Here is a 21,430-nt window from a genome sequence, read left to right on the forward strand (position 1 = left end):
CCGGGTTGGCACGATAACTGACGCTTCCTCCACAGCTCAGACTCATTTCCCCCCGACCTAACAATAATTCAGCGAGGAATCGCTGCCTTTCTCTGAGAGGGAAAGGACGTTGGAGGGAGGAAACAGTGCTCGGCACAATAGGCTCTGTAAAAATCTGTTCTACTCAATTACTTTCTCAAGATAATGAATCGTTAAAGCTCTTAAAATCAGGCTGACAAGTTGGATTTTGCTACATTATTAAGATGAAAGATTCCAGGGAAACAGATGACCCTGTCCCAACTCCCCTTCCAGCCCCGATACGCTACCATATGTGCGAATATGAGCTTTCTGGCTGGGATACACTAATAGCTTCCAGCAGCTTTTGGCTGAAGACGCCAATTGTCTCACTGAGGCCTTTCCTTGTCAACAAGTACCATGATGTGTGCTCCGGCTCGAAAACGAAAGAACACAGAGCTGTTTTAAGAACAGTCTTCAGGGCTGTCAGCTGTCTGCACGTTCTGCATCCACCAGTTCTGGGCTCTGGGCGCTCTGGTTTAGACACCAACCCATCCCAAACAGCCCCACATAGAGCGACTACTACGAGCTGTAGTGCTGCTGCTTTGCAGAAGTAGCTTTCCAAAAGATATATTTCTGTTTCTACCTTATATTCTTCAGAGCCCTGCAAAAGCTGCTTCAGCTTGGCATCTAACTGTGTAAACCGGCGAGTTATCCTTTCTATCCGAGCGTGCAAGTCTCTGTACTCGTTGTATTCCGCATTGAAGTCATTTTTATAACTCTGACGCTGCTCCGAAGAGGAAATGGCTGCGTATTTTCTGGAGGAAGAATAATTTTGTTAATAGGTTTAGCAAGTTTTTGATCCAGACAGCACGAATACTGCAATGCCCAAACCAGGACAGTCAAGCTACCGGGTGACTGTGCTTGAAAACGGTCTCTTATGAGCTGCATGAGGGTAGCACTGAGAAAACTGCTACGATTATTGCCTCGTCCTCTGCATAAAACAATAGTGTTTGCTCCCAACGTTTCCCATCTGTGCCAAGAATATGCAGGTACAGCAAAGCCCAGGAGCAGCTGAGGGTGTAGGAGGACATTCCGATAGCACTGCTACAGCTTTTCTAACTCCTGCTGGCCCGCAGAACATGGAGTTCTGCATTTGTGCCAGACCTTGGAACAGCAGGAATACCATGCTTCCAGCGTTAAGTCTTTAAAGTAATACAAAATGTGTTCAGCTATCGCAGCAAAACACTCGCAGTACGATTACGTGGCAAGAAACCACGTTACACTGACCGTATTCCCACTGTCTCCCGAAGACACCCACTGTGAATCGAGCGCCAGAGCCCGTGTTTAACAGCTGCACCTTTCAGGCTCCCTGAAAGTTATTCATTCGGCTCCACAACAAGCCACTAACCCGACATTTTGCAGAAAACCCAGCAGCCAAGACATTCTGATGGCAAATCTCAGCTTTCTGAAGAGGATGACTCTGATCTGCCACCCTACTCTGCCTGCGGCAGGGCCAGCTTGGTGCAGGAACCCGTATAAGCTGACCTGGGTATCAAATGGAGGGACAACTCCCACTCTATTAAGCCAAATGTGCTCTTGTCTTCAAGGACCTGTTCCTCACTCGGTATAAATAAGCATCTGTACAGGAGATGCTGCTAGGAGATAAGGAAGTTGCCCTCACCGGTATGAAACACACGCCTCTCTGATCAAACCAGCCGAGGCAGCTCTCGTAGTTTAAGGAGGTGACCATCAAACCAGTTGGAACATACCAGAAGGTGAGACAACAGACCCTGCGGAGTTCAAAAACCTCACAGGGTTTCCCTGGGGATGGAACGGAGCTGCAAGATCCCTCTATAGGAGGGACCAGCACATCCATTGTAAGAAATGACCCCCGGCCATCGGCATTCTTCTGTACGGCACTAGGAATGCCAGCTCGAAGCGGTTTGTATGGTTCCTACAGTCCAGCAAACCACAGCTCTGTAACCACCCAAGAACCCTATCTGTCCTCTAGGCAGCTCCAGCAACTGCTCCTACAGAGCCAGGAGAGGACGATGCCTCCTCCTGCTCCATCCCTTCCCTCCGAGTGATCGCACCACAGCCCAACGAGATCTGATGGCATTAACAACCCTGGCTGAGGTGCACGCAGTGAACATCACCCACAGCCACGCTGCTTCGCTATCGCAGAGCTTTGCTTAGAACAGGTTTGGCCTTATGCAGATTTCTGGCTCTGTGCACTGGGGCTTTTGTGCTGCAGCAGACGAGTACATTGTTTAGTTAACCTCAGAGGGATCTGATTAAGAAGTCAAGAGGTGAAACAGCTCACATCCTAACCCATGGGTTATAACCTCCCGAGGAAGAGTATTTCAGTGGTTTATGTAGATAATCTTGGCTCTGAACAGGGAAGAACTAGCCAAGCTCTCAAAACCCCTGCTTGCCCCGTCTTCCACAACATTAAAGCAGATCATTTCCTCTCCGAGTTTCCAGCTCTAACATGGAGATGCTTAATCCCTTCCAACCCCTTTGAGGTATGCAATGTTTCTAGAAGTACTGTAAGAACTGGTTGATAGGAAGATAACCTTGAACTCCAGGAGGTACAGAGCAGATCTCAGTTTAGTCCAGGAACTGTCTGCAAAGCTGGATTTACACTTTTTTTCAAACCCACCGTACAAGGTGACATCGAGTAACAATAAAGCCCAACAAAAATCCCCAGTACATTTTGATTTTTAGGTTGAAACAATCCCAAAGTGATGAAACAACTGATAAGGGTACTTACAATAAATAATCTGGCATTTCTGAAGTTGATGTTGGTACACTAGAATTATTGCATGTTCCATTTAAACCTGAAAAAATAAAGACCTGTTTATAGACGTCCTTACACTTCAAAGCTCTATGCAATTCAACTTCAAATTCACAAACTTATCTGTAATACAGTTTATCAGATTCTAAGGGATGTCTGGTTTGCTTTGAACTGACAAAGACAGAAGATTCACAATCAGGTGGTTAAAAGCTTCAAGGCTTGTCTAATATTTGTCTGTCAGCAAAACAGCATCAACCTGAACTGAGCAGCAAAACGATCTGAATGTACTTGGTGTATAAATGCTGCCTGCAGGGAGGGATCACACTGCTACCACCACAAAACAAGCGAGTCCAGATGATCAGAATGGAGCTGAGCAGGATGTATGCTCTTGTCTCCGCTGTTACTACTCTAGGAGACAGCAGAGCAGGTTTTAAGGCGTGCAGCTCTTCCCTTGCACAGCCCCAGAGAAATCAAAGCGTGCTCTGCTCCGCGCATGGAAGAAAGAGGAATCAAGCAAGGCTCAACTAAGAACGTTTGGGAGTTGAAGAAAATGGACCAAAGACCTCAAGAGGAACAGGATTCTGAACGCGAGCCTGACACAGACTCCTCTTCAACTGAACTGAACGCTGCATTATTAGTTTGGATGAAGAAAGTGGTTAGACAGAGGTTTGAAAAGGGATATTTCTCATAAGCCGTGTGTTACACCGAAAGCCCTAACCAGAAAATCAACTGAGCCCACGAGAAGGCAGCAGAGTAAGAGGCAAGCGGAGAAGGCTGCAAAGCATTCAACTCTCTGCAAAAATGTGTTTCTTCTTCCCTCTTCTTCCCAAGTCCTTTACTTTGAGTGAGCAGTGCTCTGACTGCACAGACTCCCCAGGTGCACACGAGCCTCAAGGCACCTGCACTGCTTTACAGCTACTGCCAGACAAACTGCAGGGAGCGTGAAACACCCGAGTCGCAAACACAGGCAAGCGAAAGCAAGAACCTAATTCTACCTCTTTAAAAATTCATTTTTCTCTCTATTTCCACAAGAAGGCTTTCCAGGGTAGAATGGAAGAGTGGCAGAAAACCTGGATCATCACGAATACCGCAGTGTGAATCCCTGCTACAGACGGGGGCAGATGATTCTGCTCTCTTCCTTACTGGACCACCAGCATAAAGCCTGCAGAATGGGGACAAGGGAGACGGGGGAGAGGGAGAAGAGGCTGGTTTTGGCTCTGAGTGCCACCTACTGTCTGCTGAGAAGCCCCCAAAGGTCCCTCTCCAACAAACCTCCCAGGACAAACTCTGCTTCCCTGCGGCCCTTGCCCCAAAGGGACTTAGGGGAGCTGCTGCCAGCCGTGTGCTGCAGACAAACAGAGCAGGATGAGGCCTGTGCCGCCTGGGTGAAGCGAGGCATAGGAGGAAAAGATCCCAAAGCAGATGCTGGTTGTACAAAATCTAAGCAGCCACTGACCACATCCTGTTTATGATCACTCCCGAGTCCAGCTCGGATTCGTTACCTCGCATGCATCAGTGGTGCAGCAGGAACAAAACCTGGCTCCTACCAATTAACAGAGAGGTGGTCATTAAACTGGTTTTAAAGCCAAGCTGAAAAGGTGATAAAGGGTCAGCGACTTCACAAGGAAAGAACGCAGGGCGTTTTGGCAATTATGAGAAACCCTGACAATGATATTTATCTAGGGAGAGAACGTGTCTGCATCCAGTGCCATTCCAGGAGCACGAGGAGAACGACACTCCCAGAAAACCCTAGGACCGAGACAGAAGAAAGATCCCAGCACAAGTATCCGAGTGTGGTTCTGCAGTGCCCCACAGTGATCAGAGCTGCAGACTGCCACCAAAAACCACTGGGGAGCAGTCAAACTGCAGCTCGTAGGGGCTACAGAGACTGTGGGGAAGGCGAGAGCTCACATCACATTCACAATGTTAACATGATATCGTCCCTTTCCACGAATTTGACTGATTAGTTTCAAGTTCCTGTCTTTTCGAGCCCAAACTGGATGATTTTCATGCACCAAGGACAAAAAGAAACTCAAAGCAGTAATGGGGTGAAGGAACAAGATGGACACAAGAAGAAACTCAACAACAGATGGGAACAACAATATTCCCAGAGGCTGCAGGGGACGTCCCAGCACTCCGGGGAGCTGTCACAAACCCTTACAGAACAGCAGAAAACAGGGAAGCAGGAGGTGATGGAATGGATGGGATGAGCTACTGTATATTCTCTGCTCTAAAAGCGCATAGAACTGACTTGGAAATGCACTGGTCTGAGGGAAAACACTTTCCACACATCTCAGCGGTAACGGATTCGCTGCTGTGCTAGTTCTCGAAGAGAGAAGTTCCAAGGAATAGTGGGGTACAAGGAAGCTCTTTCAGCCTGCAAGAGCTGGTGGTGTGCTGCTCTGATATTTATCACAAGACTTATCATTTCTTTTGTGTCTGATATTAAAAGCTTTTGTGACTAACTTTTCATTACCAAGTTAGAGATCCATACAGCAGCCAGCACAGCGCGGGGCACGAGCAGAGGAGCTGCGAGCAATCACGCAGCGCTGCTTTTTCCAACAGATCTTGATGTCTGTCTTTCATCCCCACCTATTCATACGGCTTTTAACTTAACAAGGAGAAACATGCCACGCTCTGAGGCACGGGAGGCGAAACAGGAAAAACCTGATATCCTCTCGAGAGGAGCATTTGTTGAGTTGGAGGCAGGGACAGCGATATTATTTCGTTAACCACACGGCCTCCACAAGTGGACACGCAATCCCTTCCCTCAAATGGATTTAGAGCAGGAATCGCACGCAGACGATCCTGATAGTATCTTAGTGCAGGGTGTAGAGGAGGACGGCTTGGAGCGTACGTACCTGTGACCTCTTCCTGGGGAACACTAACTAAGTCAGCATTTTTTATTACTTCACAGTCCTGCTTCTCCTCTTTGCATTTCTCTTCGCTTTTCTTCTCCTTTCTCTCCTTTTCCTTGTCTTTGTGCTTTTTGGATTTCTTCTTGGTTTTTATGTACGAGCTGCAGTTGTGCTTGCTCGTTTGGGGACAGTCTGTGGGCAACGGCTGAGTCAGTCTGTCGGCTGCCTCCGGGTTCTCACAGTCTCTGCCGTTGTGCGTCAGGTCATTGCTGACATCCGAGAGCGGATCGTGAGGCCTCGGCAGCTCCAGCACCGGGAGGCTGGAACTGGAGCTCACCGACTCCGGGACAGACGGCGGCAGGGCAGGCGCAGGCGTAGGGGCATCCTTCCCGTTGGAGGAATTCAGCTTCCCGTTGAATGTGGGTTGAGCTCTGTGAGCCAAATGCGAGATCCTGGGCTTTTTGTTAGCCAGGGGATCAATGAAATCCTGAGGTTGGGTTCGTTTCTAGAAAGGAAAAAAAGGAAAAAAGCAAATCTTGAAGGCCAGAGGCCGGAGTTATGGATGCGGTTACCACTAGGTGGGGGTGCAACATCACACAAGGAGGGAGCATTCCCAGAAAAAGAGCTGCCAGCCAGCTCCCAGCTCAGAGGCTGGTCCTGGACACAGGTCCCAGGACCGCCAGCTTCTACAGAAGCTGATCCATCCCAAACCGCTTCCTGACAATCCTGAACCGCTCTGGAGCCCGAGGCTTGGTGGGAGAGCTTAAAAACAAACCCACAACACAACAGCAGTTCCTGATCTCCTGCGCTGTTCTCACACAGCCCAGCAGATCCAGTCTGCTCGAGCTGCACCTTATTTCAACTTTGCCCTTCAGAACTCAAACCCTGCCCTTCACCCTCCTCCAGGCTGAACAAACCCAACTCTCCCAGCCTGTCCTAATACGGGAGGTGCTCCAGCCCTCGGATCATCTCTGTGGCCTCCTCTGGATTCGCTCCAACAGCTCCATGTCCTCCCTACGCTGAGGGCTCCAGAGCTGAACGCAGGACTCCAGGTGAGGTCTCACCGAAATGAAGCAGAGGGGTAAGTTCTGTATTTTATTCCCAGCTGATTTTGCCCAATCTGGAACAGCTTAGCCCTCCCAACACCCCTTCTTCCCCTTCTCAAGAAAGAGCCATTTCCCGGAAGAGGCGAGAAGAGTCAGCTGTTAAGTTCTCAGAATTTAAGGCAAAAGAGGACACTTGCAGCAGCTTTAAAGCCACGTCACAGAGACCAACATGACTGGAGGATGCTTTTTTTAACTAAGAAGTGTAGAGAGAGAAGTGGTTCCCGACCGTCCCCATCAGCCAGACCAGAAAAGCCACAGGCAGGGAGGGAGCAGCTCCGTGTGCCTGTACCTGCAGGCTGTGGGCAGCCCGGGGAGGCTGCAGTGTGGGAGAGAACCCACCCCTCAGTCAGCAGAAAGAGCTCAGGCAGAGCCAGAACGACGGCTACGGGGCTCAGTCCAGCCCGAGCCAGCCAAAATCCCCCTGGCCAGCCCTCAGCGCAGCGCTGTGCGCCTGCCTGGCTGCAGAAACCCCGAGGAAAGGTTATTTAGTGCCCAGATGCAAACAAGCGACGGTTCTGGTTATTTCTTCTGGATATTTGAGTGTTTTCTTTCTGTCTCGGGCAGGGCTGCGCTGTTTGCAAATGGAAATGTTGTTCCATCCAAGAGCGCAGCTGGACGCACAGCTGCTTTGTCAGGGAGCCACTGACTCCTCTCCCCTCGGTTAGTAACTCCAGGGTCTCAAGGACCCTGCTCAGTGCAGGAATCCTCTCCACCTGCCAAGGGAATTTGGAGAGGAGCTGCTCCTACCACCACGGAGTTCAAGGGGCAAGGCTAGCACGTCCGACCGGCTTTGCAACATCCCCGCCTGGTTCCTAGCACAGCTCGGGCAGTGCCCAGCTCCCAACAGGAGGGGCCGTTCACCCCAACTACAGGGCTCACAACAGGAGGCAGATCCAGAACTGCCATCTGGATGGCCTCCACACTCTCATAGAAGAACATTTCTCCTTTATAGCCAGTCTAAATCTCCCCTCCCTTAGTTTAAAACCATTACTCCTTGTCCTGTCACAACAGGCCTTGCTTAGAAGTCTGTCCCTGGCTTTTCCCAGAGACCGTCTCAGTACTGGAAGCCGCTCCAAGGTCTCCCTGGAGCCTTTTCTTCTCCAGGCTGAACAACCCCATCTCCCTCAGCCTCTCTTTATAAACCAAACCAACCCCAGCCTCTCTGATCCTCACCTCCTGGGTTATGAGGCAGACAGGCATGTGATACCAGCTCTGCCACTTCCCTGGACCCCCCAGACCAAGCTTTTTCTTCGCCCTCATTCCACCACTGCACGTTCCCAAAACATTTTGCATTCCAGACTCCCGAATCCCAGTCCTCTGCTGGGGCTGCAACCACCAGCAGCCACCCCTTCTCTAAATAGAAACTACAGCGATGGAGTATCCAAAAATGATGGCTCAGAAGCAGAAGCTGCATGTAGTTTGCTGTCTGACACAACCCACGTTGGAAGCATGGCTGAAAACATTCCTATTCATGGTTCGGTCACCCCTGTTTCACCAGACTTTTCCAGATCCAAACCAATCGACCACCCAAAGCTTTATCTGGGTCACCTCAAGAGACCAAACCCATCCCCTACGGACCTGTGTGTCCTTCATACCACGCACAGCCAGAAGCGAGGTGAGTTTTCAACCTACATTCTTTCAGGATCAGCTTAAGAAACACACAAGCACAGCCTTTTGTGTCTTTCCGAGCGAACTCAAATGAAGGGGATCATTCTTTATTCCCCAGAAACATGCCCACAGCAGAGCAGGAGAGGATTTGGAATCAGCCACCTGGTGCAACAAGTTGCACGGTTCTTGTTCTCAATAGAGAATTGCCTCCCTCTCACTGCCAGAAAGCACATAATTTCTTTACCTGCTAATATTCTTTGCCACTAATCCTCAGAGCGTCTGTCCGGACAAGTAGGCATTACACATTCCATTGGCAGGAGAAGAATAAATACTCAACTTGTCTGGGCTGACCCGCAGCACAGAAGGGAAGCTGAGATTTCACAACGTGAACAAGAAATGCCTGCGCTCAGAGATACTGCGAAGAGCAGGGACGGACGCCGCTTAACACAAGCAAACACAGCTCTCATGCAGTTCATCATCATGGAAAAACAGCCCAAGCGTCTTTTCCCAGCTCCACACGCTGGCATCTCAACAAATCAAAGCGCAGACCAACCTGGCCCTGATCTGCCACAGCAATTAGGCTGCAAAAGGTCAAGGTTTTTAATAACTCAACCACGTTTGGGAGCTGCTTATTACTGCTTCGTTCCGGTCAATTATTAGTAATGAGTAAAACACAAGCTCATTCTCCCAGGAACTCCAAGATGGATGGAGGCACTGTGAAAAAAGTATAGCCCTTCATACTGAACCTAAGTGACACTCAGAGATCCTTCCCATCGGCCGTCACCAAACCACATCCAGAGGAGAAATAGATGCTAAGGAAACCCGGAATTAGAGTCTAACTTAATAAAAGAGGAAAAACCCCAACCTCTCGACCCAGCAGCCTCCTGCGTCGGCGACTACAGCATCAGACAGGCCCAACGGCTCAGCCCGGCCCTGCCTCCAGCTCCAGCGAGAGCAGACAAACCGACAGCGAGCTCAGCGCTAACTGGACCTAATACCCTTGGAGAGGGATCACCCACCTGAGGGGGAGAGGAGTTGACGTTGTCTTTCGGTGGACTCAGGGAAGGCGCCTCTCCTTGAAAGCCGCTGCTGTTCTGAGGCTGACAGAGTTTCCTGAAAAACAGAATTTCAGGCTGTTAAAACTCCAGGCTGGAGAAACCAAGGGACGGCATTTCACATCCTCCTGCAGAGCACAGAGACTTTTGTGGGCTCAATTCTGACTGCTCAACGATGCCGTGAGAGCAGCTCGTTCAGGCAATTCCAGCTTCCATCTCAGACAATATCTACTACAGGAAAATATCAGCCAACGTCACCTGGTAACCACTCATGTCTTCTTGCCTTCCTGTGAGTTTTGCAGTGCTCTGTGAACGGTGCTGTGGCAGGGAGGGAGGAGGCAGGCTGAGCGTTTGGGCACGCGAGAGGATTCCCTGCTCAGGATGGAACTTATTTTCCAGCAGTTGTACCTCTTTTGCATTGAACTGCTGACATCAGCGTTCCCACAAATGAGTTACAATGTTAGGAAAATAATCCATACGCAGATCAGTAAAAACTCACATTGAACTTCAAAGCATACAGGATATTGGTATTCCTGCTACGGACGGAAACACAGCTCGATAAGCACGACATTATCTAAACCAATTTCTGCTGAGTCTGCCTCACCCAGTTAAAACTGACTCCACGAGAAAATTCAGAGAGCAAGCGCACTGAAAAGGGGTCAAAACCCAAGATCGGATCATAGAATGGTTTGGGTTGGAAGGGACCTCAAAGACCATCCAGATCCACCCCCTGCCGTGGGCAGGGACACCTCCCACTGGATCAGGGGCTCCAAGCCCCATCCAACCTGGCCTTGAACCCCTCCAGGGATGGGGCAGCCACAGCTTCCCTGGGCACCTCCCCACCCTCACAGCTAAACACCTCTGCCTAAGAAAGTTTCTTCCTAAGATGTTGAGGAAGAAGTTCTCCCACTCATCAGCACCATTAAACCAACACTGGACAGGAGCAGCTGTCTTCTACCCCAAGCAAGCCCCTCTGGCTCCAGGAAAAGCAGAATTAGAATAGGAACCATTGTGGTATTATTGGCCCACTAGGATTTACATTTCAGGCTTCATAACAACACTTTTAAGTTGCATCATGCATAACAGAGCCACTCTGCTCTGTATTTGTGGTATTCAACAAACAACAGGAACCTCTGCTAGCAAAAAGGCACTATGAAAGCCATTCTCATTAATTAATTCACACTCAGGCTGGTTATGCCCGCTCCCCACCACCCGAGGGGCTCTCTGGAACACAGAATCAGAGAACAGTTTGGGTTGGAAGAGACCTTGAAGATCATCTAGTTCCAAATCCTGCCACGGGCAGGGACAACTCCCACTGGATTAGGGGCTCCAAGCCCCATCCAACCTGGCCTTGGACACCTCCAGGGATGGGGCAGCCACCACTGCTCTGGGCAACCTGGGCCAGGGCCTCCCCACACTCACGGTGAAGAAATCCTTCCTTATGTCCAGTCTAAATCTGCCCCTCTCCAGTTTATCCCCATTGCCCCTCGTCCTATCCCTACAAGCCATTGTGAACAGTCCCTCCCCAGCTTTCTTGTAACCCCTTTAGGTACTGGAAGGCCACTCTAAGGTCTCCTCAGAGCCTTCTCCTCTCCAGGCTAGACCTTGTAGTAATGTTTCCCAGCGCTCTGGCTTTATCCTGCTCTGACACTGGACAGACCACTCCCGTATCGATCACCTGAGAAAAACTAGGGTTGCATCAAGCTGCAACTGTCAAGCTGAAAAAAATCAGGGTTAAAGGTTTTAACAAACCAGCTCCACGGTCATTTTGTCTCCAGCCCAAATAACCAACATCTCAACCCTTCCACGAGAGATTTCATTCAGCTCTAAAGCACACCCTTATTTTTCAAACCTGGGGGGATTTTTGCAGCGATAGAGCTCACAGATTCACAACGTTTCCTTTTAACCAGAGCCGGACCCTTCGGTCGCACTGCAGCCACAACAAGACACCTGCGTTTTCACCACTGCTCTGGCTTCGGCTGCTGCTTTGTTTGATTTTATTTAGAGCAACTTCAACAGCTGCGGATCAACTCAAGGAAAGTACTTGAAGCGTGAAATCAGGAAGGGGAACAGCAATATTCCAGCAAGGCTGCAGTGAAAGTGGCGCTCTGGGTGCCGTTTGACTGGATGGAGCAGCCTTGTCACATCTCCTGACGTGTTAATTAGGGGTTTAAAGAAAGGGAATGAAAGATGACAACTTTCAGCTCAGCAGCTCTTGGAATGGCAGAAAAACATGACTACAATGGTGAAAGGAGGACGGAAAACACAATCTATGAGGAAAACTGAGTTAGCCTACCATGGGCACTGTATTCAAAGATAAAGGCCAGGTTGGACGAGGCTCTGAGCACCGTGAGCCAGCAGGAGGTGCCCCATCCCATGGCAGGAGGTGAAACCGGATGGGCTTTAAGGTCCCTTCCAACCCATCCCATGATTCCATGACTCTCTGAAGACGTGCAGACATGCTAATTATTGCAGCCAACAAACCACTGAGTTGCAACCAGCCCCCAACACCGTGCGGACACTGAACAATTAGCTGGATCCAGGCAACCATGCAGCGACGTAAAGCCCTGCGTCCGGGCCCTTTTGGTGAGTGTTTTTCTCCTGTCTTCCACCCGACTGTTTTTTCCATTCTGTAGCCTCATTACCTGCGCTGGCCACGCGGGGCTTTGTTTGTACAGTTGAATACATCCTTTCCAAGGGTTATTTTTAGCCCTTCGCATAACTGAATGCCACAATTCTAGAAAAAGCGGTAAACATTGCTTTCTACAGAGAAAAATTAACTGGTTTTGAAAGCCATAAAGATCGCATGGCAGTTGTATTTTTCCATTTAATTATAACTCAACATCAAGGCCATTTAAACGAGCCTGATTTTTCTTTAGCGTGCCAAAGCACTCTGAGTGTGAGTTTCTGTTGGTTTAGCAAAGTCTCATCTCCCAGCCAATTGTGCTTTCAAATCATGGAACCTGTTCAAACAGAGCACGCTCTACTTCATCTTAACCAAAAAGTCCAATAAAATAAATCTCAAAACTAAGTAAAATCTCTATCTGCATTAAAAATCTGCACCAAAGCAGCACGAACGCACTGAAAACCCAGAGGGGGGAAACAAACAGCGCAGAATTCTCCTTTAGGAATCTGGGTGATACATTCCCTTTCCCTGCCAGCCCAAAGCTGCTGAGCTTGGAGGCTTCACCTAAGGAAAAATATCTGTGGAGTCTTTCGTGAGCAAGAGGACAAAGCTACCATCCCCACTGCCCCTGCTTAGAGCCGTTCCAGGAAGGAATGGGAGCACAGGCAATGAGGGCAGCGAGGATCACACTGCGCAGGCAGCAGGACAACCAGCACGTGCTTTAGGGGACTTAACGTCTACAGAACCACCTTGTGCTTCTCTATACACCCTTTGCTTCACTCAAATCTTCACCTACAGAACCTACGTCTACGTCTACAGAACCGTCTTGTGCTTCTCTATACACCCTTTGCTTCACTCAAATCTTCACCTACAGAACCTACGTCTACGTCTACAGAACCACCTTGTGCTTCTCTATACACCCTTTGCTTCACTCAAATCTTCACCTACAGAACCTACGTCTACGTCTACAGAACCACCTTGTGCTTCTCTATACACCCTTTGCTTCACTCAAATCTTCACCTTGCAGGGCGACCGTGACACCCACAGAATTTGCAACCACAGTAATGCTACAGACATCAGTCAAGTCTCCAAAGCAAACAGCTCAAGAGGGACAGAGACTTCCACAGGACCAGAGAGGAGACGCGGCTGAGCAAGACAACTCGGGGCTGTGGTTGCACAGTAAGGTCTCTCTCCGTGCCTTGAACAAACACGGCTACCCGCGCAGGAAGCCATGCACAAAGAGATATGGAACAAGGAAGGGAGAGTTTTGATAGAGAGTTGAGCTGGATGCATTTGCCTTCATCCACCCATCTCCCAGGACTTCAAACTACCATAACAGCTTTTGTGCCTGTGCAGCTTTCTCCCCTAACAGTCAGTAGAATGATTTAAAGGCAGCCTAGGACGATGTGAAGAGCACGTCCACTCCGAGACTCACGTTCAGTCAGCTTCTACAGCTGCCTGGTTGATAAACAATTTCACCTTACGTTCAAATAAATCAAATGATCAACTTATCGTTGTCCTACTGCCTTCGACTACCCTGATCTACAGCAACTGACCTGGCCTGGTATTCTCAAGCTCCAGGTGATGTTACAGAGAAGATGCAATAATTACCGAACAAGTATTCTCTTCAGCAACTGCTGGTCTCCTTCAGAGTAGCCAGGCCAGTCCTTCTGCACTTCTTTGTAGACACAGTCTTTCAGTGTGAAAGTGCTGTCCTTGGCACTCAAATTCGCCACCTGAAACAACAGTCATTTGCAAAATACAGTTAGAGTTTAATTTTCCCCCTTCTGCTAACAACAGAGATCTAAGATGTAGGCAAAATCTCTGCAGTGAGCAGCGTCAGGAGAGATTTATCCTTTTATTTCCTAATTATTTAGATTATTTCATCAAAACGTGCCATTCCTTTTTCCCTGCCACTGCTGCAGTTTATTCTTTAGTCCAAAACAAACCCACTTCACTGGGAAACAAGTGATATCTAAGCAGTTTATTCAGCCTGGACAGTCTGGAACGGGCAGCATCAGTTTATGGAAATACCTGGAAACAAACCCTACTGGGTACAGGCAGTTCAGTTATTGCAGCCGGCCGATAGCGAAAACAGTGCAGTTTATTAGCTGATAGAGGAACTCTTGCGGCAATAGCTTAGTTAACAATTGCCAGGAGATAATTTCTCACTAACCAGCCAGTAGAACAGGCGACAGAGAGCTGCGCTCTCAAGGAGCAGCGAAGAGAACACCTGGGAGACAGAGCGAGCTAGGGAGCGTGCAGATTGCACTGTGCAGCTCGGTGCATCAGGATCACCTGCTGGGTTTCACGGAGGAGAACTTTACCGAGGACTACTCGAGGGCAAGAACAAAACCTGTGATTACCAGCTTAGAACCCAGGGTTTTGCAATAAGGCATTGCACCTCGGTCACGTGCAGGCAGCTCGGTGCGCTCGCACGAGCAGCTTCCTGGCATTTTATCCACTTTTACCATGTGCAGCTTCCCCAAACTCTGCACGGAGCCTGCACAGATCGGAAACACTGCTGGAACTGGCAGAAATGCATTAGAATGGAAACAACTTGGTAAGAGTTATCCCACTTTAGCCAGTCTTGCCACAGCTCAGCTGAAAATTTAACTTCTTGCTGCTGGGTAAAGCCTGAAAAATAGGTTAGCGCAGAGCAAATGCACCAGGGAAGTTTTCACAGATGCCGCCTTAGCAAACCCTTCTCAAGCGAGCGCAGAGCACTGCAAGTTTAGAAAGAAAAAGCCTTAAATTCATGTTTATAGGAGGGATACAGAGGTGCTAAACACTGCACCCACAGGGGGATCAGCTGGCAGAGCCACCACTGCGTCCCGAAGGGGCTGCTCGAGTCTGGTGGCTCCGTGGCATCTGGAACTGGATGATGCTTCTGCTCAGCCAGCGGAGATACTGGGCACGTGTTTAAGGACTGGTATTCTCCGCTGCTCACTGCACCCAGGAGCCGTGCTGAGGAATCGCTGTTATCCACACAGCAGTAAGAAAAGCAAGTGACGGGAGCAGAAAGTCCTGAATTCATCAGAGATGCTGTTAATTCTTCTGCTTTTGATTTAGGGAGACTCTGACCCAACATTAAAAATCCACGTATTGAAAAGCAAAAAGCTGCAGAACCAACACAGCAAAGCTCTCCTGATAAGCAAAAAATAGAAAGCACGGTTATCAGTTTACGTGACAAACACTTTGTTTTTCCTTTCAGTTTTGTCAGCTTTCCAAAACCCTGAGCCAAGCTACAAGGAGAATTTGAGCTGTGTTTTACATTTCGATATCCTGGTAAACACACCCAGGAGGGAAAAGCAAAGCCAGGCTCTTTTGCACAACCTCTCCGAGGATCTCTCCAGTTACCGGTGCTTTTTACCTGCTGCTCAGCAGGGCTCGGAGCCCAGCAGAACAACAGCCCCAGCTTTCCCTGCACAGAGGCTGGGAGCTTCTGCCTCCTTGTTTTGCTGGTTGGGATTCCGCAAGCTCCACCCCAGGCCTCCCAAAAATAGAAACCTTGCAAAATGAGGCAAAAAGGCCAGAAGGAACACCGAGTCCTACGAGAGATGCAAGAGCACAATGAAACCCACACCTAGACGTATTTAGACACGCAGCTTTAATGCAGCCTGTAATTTTTAGCTTATCTGTGTCTGCCTGGGGATGGGAGCCCTGGTAGAGCCGAGAAAGATTAAGTTTAGGAGCGATATATTCACAGCCAGAGAAGCACGGTGCCCAGTGGGGCTGACAGGGGACACTGCTGCACACACCACTCGCCTGCTAGGGGCTTCCGAGAGCATCACTAAAAGGTGATGATCAGAAACAGCATTTCTAGTATTAAACCTATTTATAAAATTCAAAAGAGTGCTCAAGAGAACTCTGTGACTGCTGGAAAATTAAGGATTAAGATGCAGGGAAGGAGTAAGTCGTGCCAGCACTAACTCTGTTTTCAGTATGATCTGCCCAGGGCCCCTGGACAAACTCACTCTCACTGTCCCATTGTTTTCAGCTACGGGAAGAGATCAAAATTGAAAAAGAGGGCAGCTGCAGCATTTAAATAAACATCCGTGATGCGTTCTGCAATTCCTAAAATGGCACCTTCAACAGGACTACAAGTGTTAAGAATTGATTCAGCCTGGAGGAAGCTTTCACACTTGACACACAAATAATGTGCTCAGAAGCTGCGTGATCTTCACACCTAAGCAGGAGAGGCCTGGATCTGCACAGAGCAGAGATGCAGAGCTGAGAGGAGGGGCACGTATCTTTCTTTCACATTATGTCTATGAAAATATAAACCACGTTCCTTTAGGTCCACGTTACTAAAAATAAAGTTCCTCCCCAGCTTTCTTGTAGGCCCCTTTCAAGTACTGGAAGGCTGCTAGAAGGTCTCCGCAGAGCCTTCCCTTCTCCACACGACCAAACAAAAGTGTTCCTCTTGAAGGGCCTGAGCTGGTGAACCCAAATCATAGAGCTTGGCTGCACACGCTGCACTGAAGCACAAACACAAGAGGCTCCTGCTGTCTCTGGCAAAATAGGGATGTGACTGCAAACTGCTGTCAGACACGGCCTTTAAAGAAACACTCAGCCACAGCTTTGAGATGCAGAAGTTACCACCTTTCCCCTTTACCTAAATCATAAAATAGTTCGGGTTGGAAGGGACCTTAAAGATTCAGTTCCAACCCCCTGCCATGGGCAGGGACACCTCCCGCTGGATCAGGGGCTCCAAGTCCCATCCAACCTGGCCTTGAACTCCTCCAGGGATGGGGCAGCCACCACTGAACTGGGCAACCTGTTCCAGGGTCTCACCACTCTCATTGTGAAGAAATTCTTCCTTATGTCCCGTCTACATCTGCCCCTCTCCAGTTTATCCCCATTGCCCCTCATCCTATCCCTCCAAGCCTTTGGAAACAGCCCCTCCCCAGCTTTCTTGTAGCCCCTTCAGGTACTGGAAGGTCGCTCTAAGTTCTCCTCAGAGTCTTCTCTTCTCCAGGCTGAACAACCCCAACTTCCTTGCGTTCATCCGAGTACAAACCTGTTGCAGAAGGTTGTCCAGCAAATCCTTGTCCTGCTGAGAAAGTCCATCCTTCTGCAATCTGAGAATAAGTTCAGGTTTCTTATAAGGCTTTAGTGCCAGTAAGTGCACGACCCTGTCTTTGAAGGGTCTCTGAGAAATCGCACTATTGCCTCTCTTTATTGCACTGGCAAGGTTGACGGGCGTTGGGCGCTTCCGGGAGGGAACGGCATCAGAAGCTCCTGGCGCTGGTTTACGCACCTGAACCTTTTTGCCTAAAATGAGATGAGAAGAGTGAACGGCAGCAGTCACCTCGCAAAGGCCGGTGGGCATCAACACATACATGGAGATCATCACACCAGAAGTTTCATCAGAAATGACAATGAAGGACAAACACAACCAGCACGGCCCATCCGCTCCGATACGCCGCTGGAACAGGTATCCCGTGAGTTTTATGATTCATGACAAGCTTGTAACAAGTAAACAGCAACACGAAGCTCTGGAAACCTGAGCATTATTGCCCGCAAGCTTACATAAAGCTCTCTTTGTTTGCCAGCTTTTCATTTATCCCAAGTGCATGTATCCCCCACAGTTAATCTGACCATTTTTTTGCTTCCCTATGTGAAGAAAATTCTGCATTATTATGGAGAAGAGTCGAAATATGGAGTGGAAAGACCAGAACTGGTCAACGAGCGGCTCCCTGCTGCTGATCTCAGCAAAAACGCTGCTCTAGCAGATGTTTCTGCTTTTGGAACAATGGGAACTTTATGGGGCTGGGTCCTCTCCCTTCCCCCCGCCAAACACGGCCACATGAATGGGGTCTAACGCTGATCCATCGGCCTATTCATTGGCGTGCTGGCTGCTCCTATGGAATAACCCCTTCCACACTGCATAACAACAGCTTCCCCCTCCTCTTACATTTATCTATACAGGAGAACATAAAGCTGTCTCAAAAGTTCACCTCAAGCCCTCAGAGGCAGCTTCTTCAGCTCTGTCCCAAGTGCGGTTCTCGGTTCATGACAGCATCGTACAAGAATTCATGCTCCCATTCCTATCAAAACCAGCTTTACTGGAGCCCTCAAGTCCCACACCACTCACTAAAGTGCAAATCAAAGAATTTTACTATTCTAAATACAGAACCATGGGAGGATGGTTTGGGTTGGAAGGGTCCTCAAAGACCATCCAGTGCCACCCCTGCCACGGGCAGGGACACCTCCCACTGGATCCAGTTGCTCCAAGCCCCATCCAGCCTGGCCTTGAACCCCTCCAGGGATGGGGCAGCCACCCCTGCTCTGGGCAAGCTGGGCCAGGGCCTCCCCACCCTCACCGTGAAGAAATTCTTCCTAACATCTAATCTAAATCTTGCCCCTTGCAATTTAAACGCACTCCCACTCATCCAGAGACAAGATGCACAGCTGGGTTCCTGCTACCAAGGGCAAAATCGGCAAATCCAGAAAGAAAACGTGTAGGCTCCAAGGTCTAAACCACAGAGATACAATCCACCATCACCTTGGTTCAAGAAAGTGACCTTCCCTGGGACAAACAACATCACTGCAAGGCTTCTGGAAGGCTATTTGAGCAGCTCTCCGCTGCTAGGGAGCAATGGCTTCAACTGAGTCATCTGAAGATACTGGCGATTGTCTGCAGTGTTTGTTTTACTGAAATGTAGATTGCATAACCGAGTTCCCATTTCCTGGCTTCTTCTTACGCACCACACTGATGCAAGTAAGCACAACCCACCGTCGGCAGGGCTGAGTTAAAGCCGAGAGGGAGAAAAACAACAATCTGCACATTAAACATCCCCAAAGCCAGAGGTCAGTTGGACTTGGTTTCCAGAAATGGGACACGAGGAGATTCACCAGCTTTCTACAACTTAACTTTAACTCTCGCCAGGTCAGGGACGGCAAAAACACACAGGGACATTTCCACTGACAGCTGAAGCCAAAATGTGTGATGACGGGGAAAGAGAAAATGAAGTTAAGCCAGAACATGAAGTCTTTTCAAATATTTCTTCACGTGCATCTATATCAACGTGCACACACGTTTAGAGTACGTATAACACATCCCCCTACGGGCATATCACCTATCTATTTACACAGACACTCCTTCAGCTCTTACTTCACGGCTCTACTGCTCTGCTGATCTCCAATTTCAACATTTCACACAAATTCTCCCCCATCTGAGCTGCCTGGACAGACTCCACTGACGCTGAAGTGCTGAGCGCTGTGTTCTCATGGAAATGTGAGAGCCAGCCTCGTCCCTCCAGAGCGGCCTGCACGGGAATCAGCTGATGGTGTTGGCACACGGAACCCGTGCGTGTCCCAGAGGAGGGGTGTCCTTGCCCAGGCTCTTCCTTCTTGGACCGGTGCTCTCCTCCAACCTGAAACCCTGATATCCCATATATGCCCTCCACTCCGGTGCTTTCACAGTGCTGTGTCTCCATTTTGGAGTAACAAACATTTCAGCAAGAGTATTATTAAATCAAAAGTTTTGCTCCATCTTTCCGGGAAGCAATTTGCTCCGAGAATCTTTTCCCTCATAAGCCTACGAACTCCATCCCCTTACAGTAATGCTCTCAAATAGAAGCTAAACAAAATAATCCTCTAGTCTACAGGAAATCAATGCATTTCCTTCCTGATTACTATCTGATTTCTCAGCTTTGAGTGCTTGGCTGATAAAACAATGAGTCAGGGTCAGCTCTGCATTTTGCAACTCACCCGTCTCATCACAGACATCCTCTGGCTGCAGAAAAAGCAGCTGCCTCACAAACAAAATGGAACTCCGCTTTCTGGTTACTATTTGTGACCAGACTGAGGTTAAACAGTGACCTGAGCCCAACGTTCAGTCTCTGCAGGGTCCTCCTGGAGCTCAGTTTTCTTTTTTCCCCCCTGAGATTCCCCATGTTTGTCACAATGAGGTGGTTTGTTTAAGGCCAGTGCTGCTTTAGTCTCTCTGTAACCCCAGGGCACTGCTCTCCACATCCTCGATGTTGTGAGCTCCAGTCTGAAGTGCAGGCACCCACCAGACGCGTGACAACAGCCACGGTGCCTTTCAGTCGCCTTCGTTAGGGCACAGATACTTCTGAGGGATCAGCATCCCCCTTTCTGCTCTCTGCATCCCCCTTTCTGCTCTCCGCATCCCCCTTTCTGCTCTCCGCATGCCCACATAGCAGCCAGGAAACAACGCAAGAGCGACGTGACTGCACCCTGACAACCCTCAGAGGCCACACAAACACCACCACACATTCTGGGGTGAAGATGGAAGCAACAACCAAGTCACAACACAAAGAAAGCGGCACCCTAAAGTCAGACGCCCATAAGGAACCACCAAATACTCGTTAGAAATTTCCACTCTCAAGCAAACAAGTGTCAGCATTTGAGTTCTGAAGCCGGAGAAAACTGCCCCCCAAAGCGAGCTGCTGCTTACCTACGTATCTCCCGCCAGGTTTAATGACGATAGCGCTCCGGCTGCGAGTCTCTTCCTCGGCCTGCGCCATGCTCTGCCTTGCCTTCTGGTAGGAATCATCAGTAGCACACACCGTGATCTTATCCTGAATGCTTCCCAAGCAATCCAGGTGGATGTTGCCATTGCTGTAAGAGAGAAAAGATGGAAAAGACACTCCCAACACTGCAAAAGGGCACAACTCCGCCACCGGGGAATAACCGAGGCCACATTCTCTAAGTAATCATAGAATCATTTGGCTGGAAAAGACCTTTGAGATCAAGTCCAACCTAGGGAGGGGACAGAACGAAGCTGAAGGGTAAACAGATTCTTCTGCAAGCGTTTTCTCATCCAAATACACACACACAAGCAGATTAGAAAGACTCTAAGAGCAAGCATGTATTAAGTTCTATTCAGGTTTGTTAAGGAAAAGGTTCTACAGAAGGTAAGACAAAAACGGAGGCTGGATGTCCTCTTGCTGTGCCACTCACCTAGATACATACTGCTGGATGCAGTCAAAGCTCCCTTGGGGGCTGTCCTTGCCAATATTGGAAAGGTAAAATGTGAAAGTCCGCACTTCCGTGGGTCGATCAGGCCTTGGAATTGCGATGTGCTGTTTGGAAGAGAACAATATTGGTCACTTGGGTAGCGCACATGAACACAAAATGCGATGTTCCTGCAATCAGTGTGCTTTTAGCCATCGTGCAGCGCACTAGAAGTAGAGCACAGGGATTCCTGCTCAGGAGACCATGGAGAGCAGGAAGCTACACGAAGGATTCCCGTTAGCAAAGCTCTCTGCACTGAAAAGATAAGGTAACAGAGGCAGACAGATGTAGAACAGCTAAAAAGACAGCACTGTGACAGAACAGAGGGCTTGCTGCCTTTCAGAGCCCACAATAATCTTATTCTAGGATCTGACCCAATTCTATAGAGTCAGGCT

At 49.1% G+C, this 21,430-nt stretch overlaps 1 protein-coding gene across 1 annotated transcript in view; it reads right to left on the reverse strand.

The window, feature by feature from the left end:
- ELL (elongation factor for RNA polymerase II) overlaps positions 1-21,430 on the reverse strand; it is a 56,438-nt gene that overhangs the window by 4,528 nt on the left and 30,480 nt on the right. Inside the window, exons 3-10 of the mRNA XM_069878258.1 lie at positions 20,982-21,103; positions 20,476-20,639; positions 17,071-17,324; positions 13,659-13,783; positions 9,386-9,479; positions 5,656-6,157; positions 2,771-2,837; positions 641-812 (exon numbers count right to left, since the gene is read on the reverse strand). Of these exons, the coding sequence (XP_069734359.1) occupies positions 641-812; positions 2,771-2,837; positions 5,656-6,157; positions 9,386-9,479; positions 13,659-13,783; positions 17,071-17,324; positions 20,476-20,639; positions 20,982-21,103 (1,500 nt within the window). The remainder of the gene's footprint in view (positions 1-640; positions 813-2,770; positions 2,838-5,655; positions 6,158-9,385; positions 9,480-13,658; positions 13,784-17,070; positions 17,325-20,475; positions 20,640-20,981; positions 21,104-21,430) is intronic.

Source organism: Phaenicophaeus curvirostris, chromosome 28 (genome assembly GCF_032191515.1).
Source record: "Phaenicophaeus curvirostris isolate KB17595 chromosome 28, BPBGC_Pcur_1.0, whole genome shotgun sequence".
NCBI classification, from domain to species: Eukaryota; Metazoa; Chordata; class Aves; order Cuculiformes; family Cuculidae; genus Phaenicophaeus; species Phaenicophaeus curvirostris.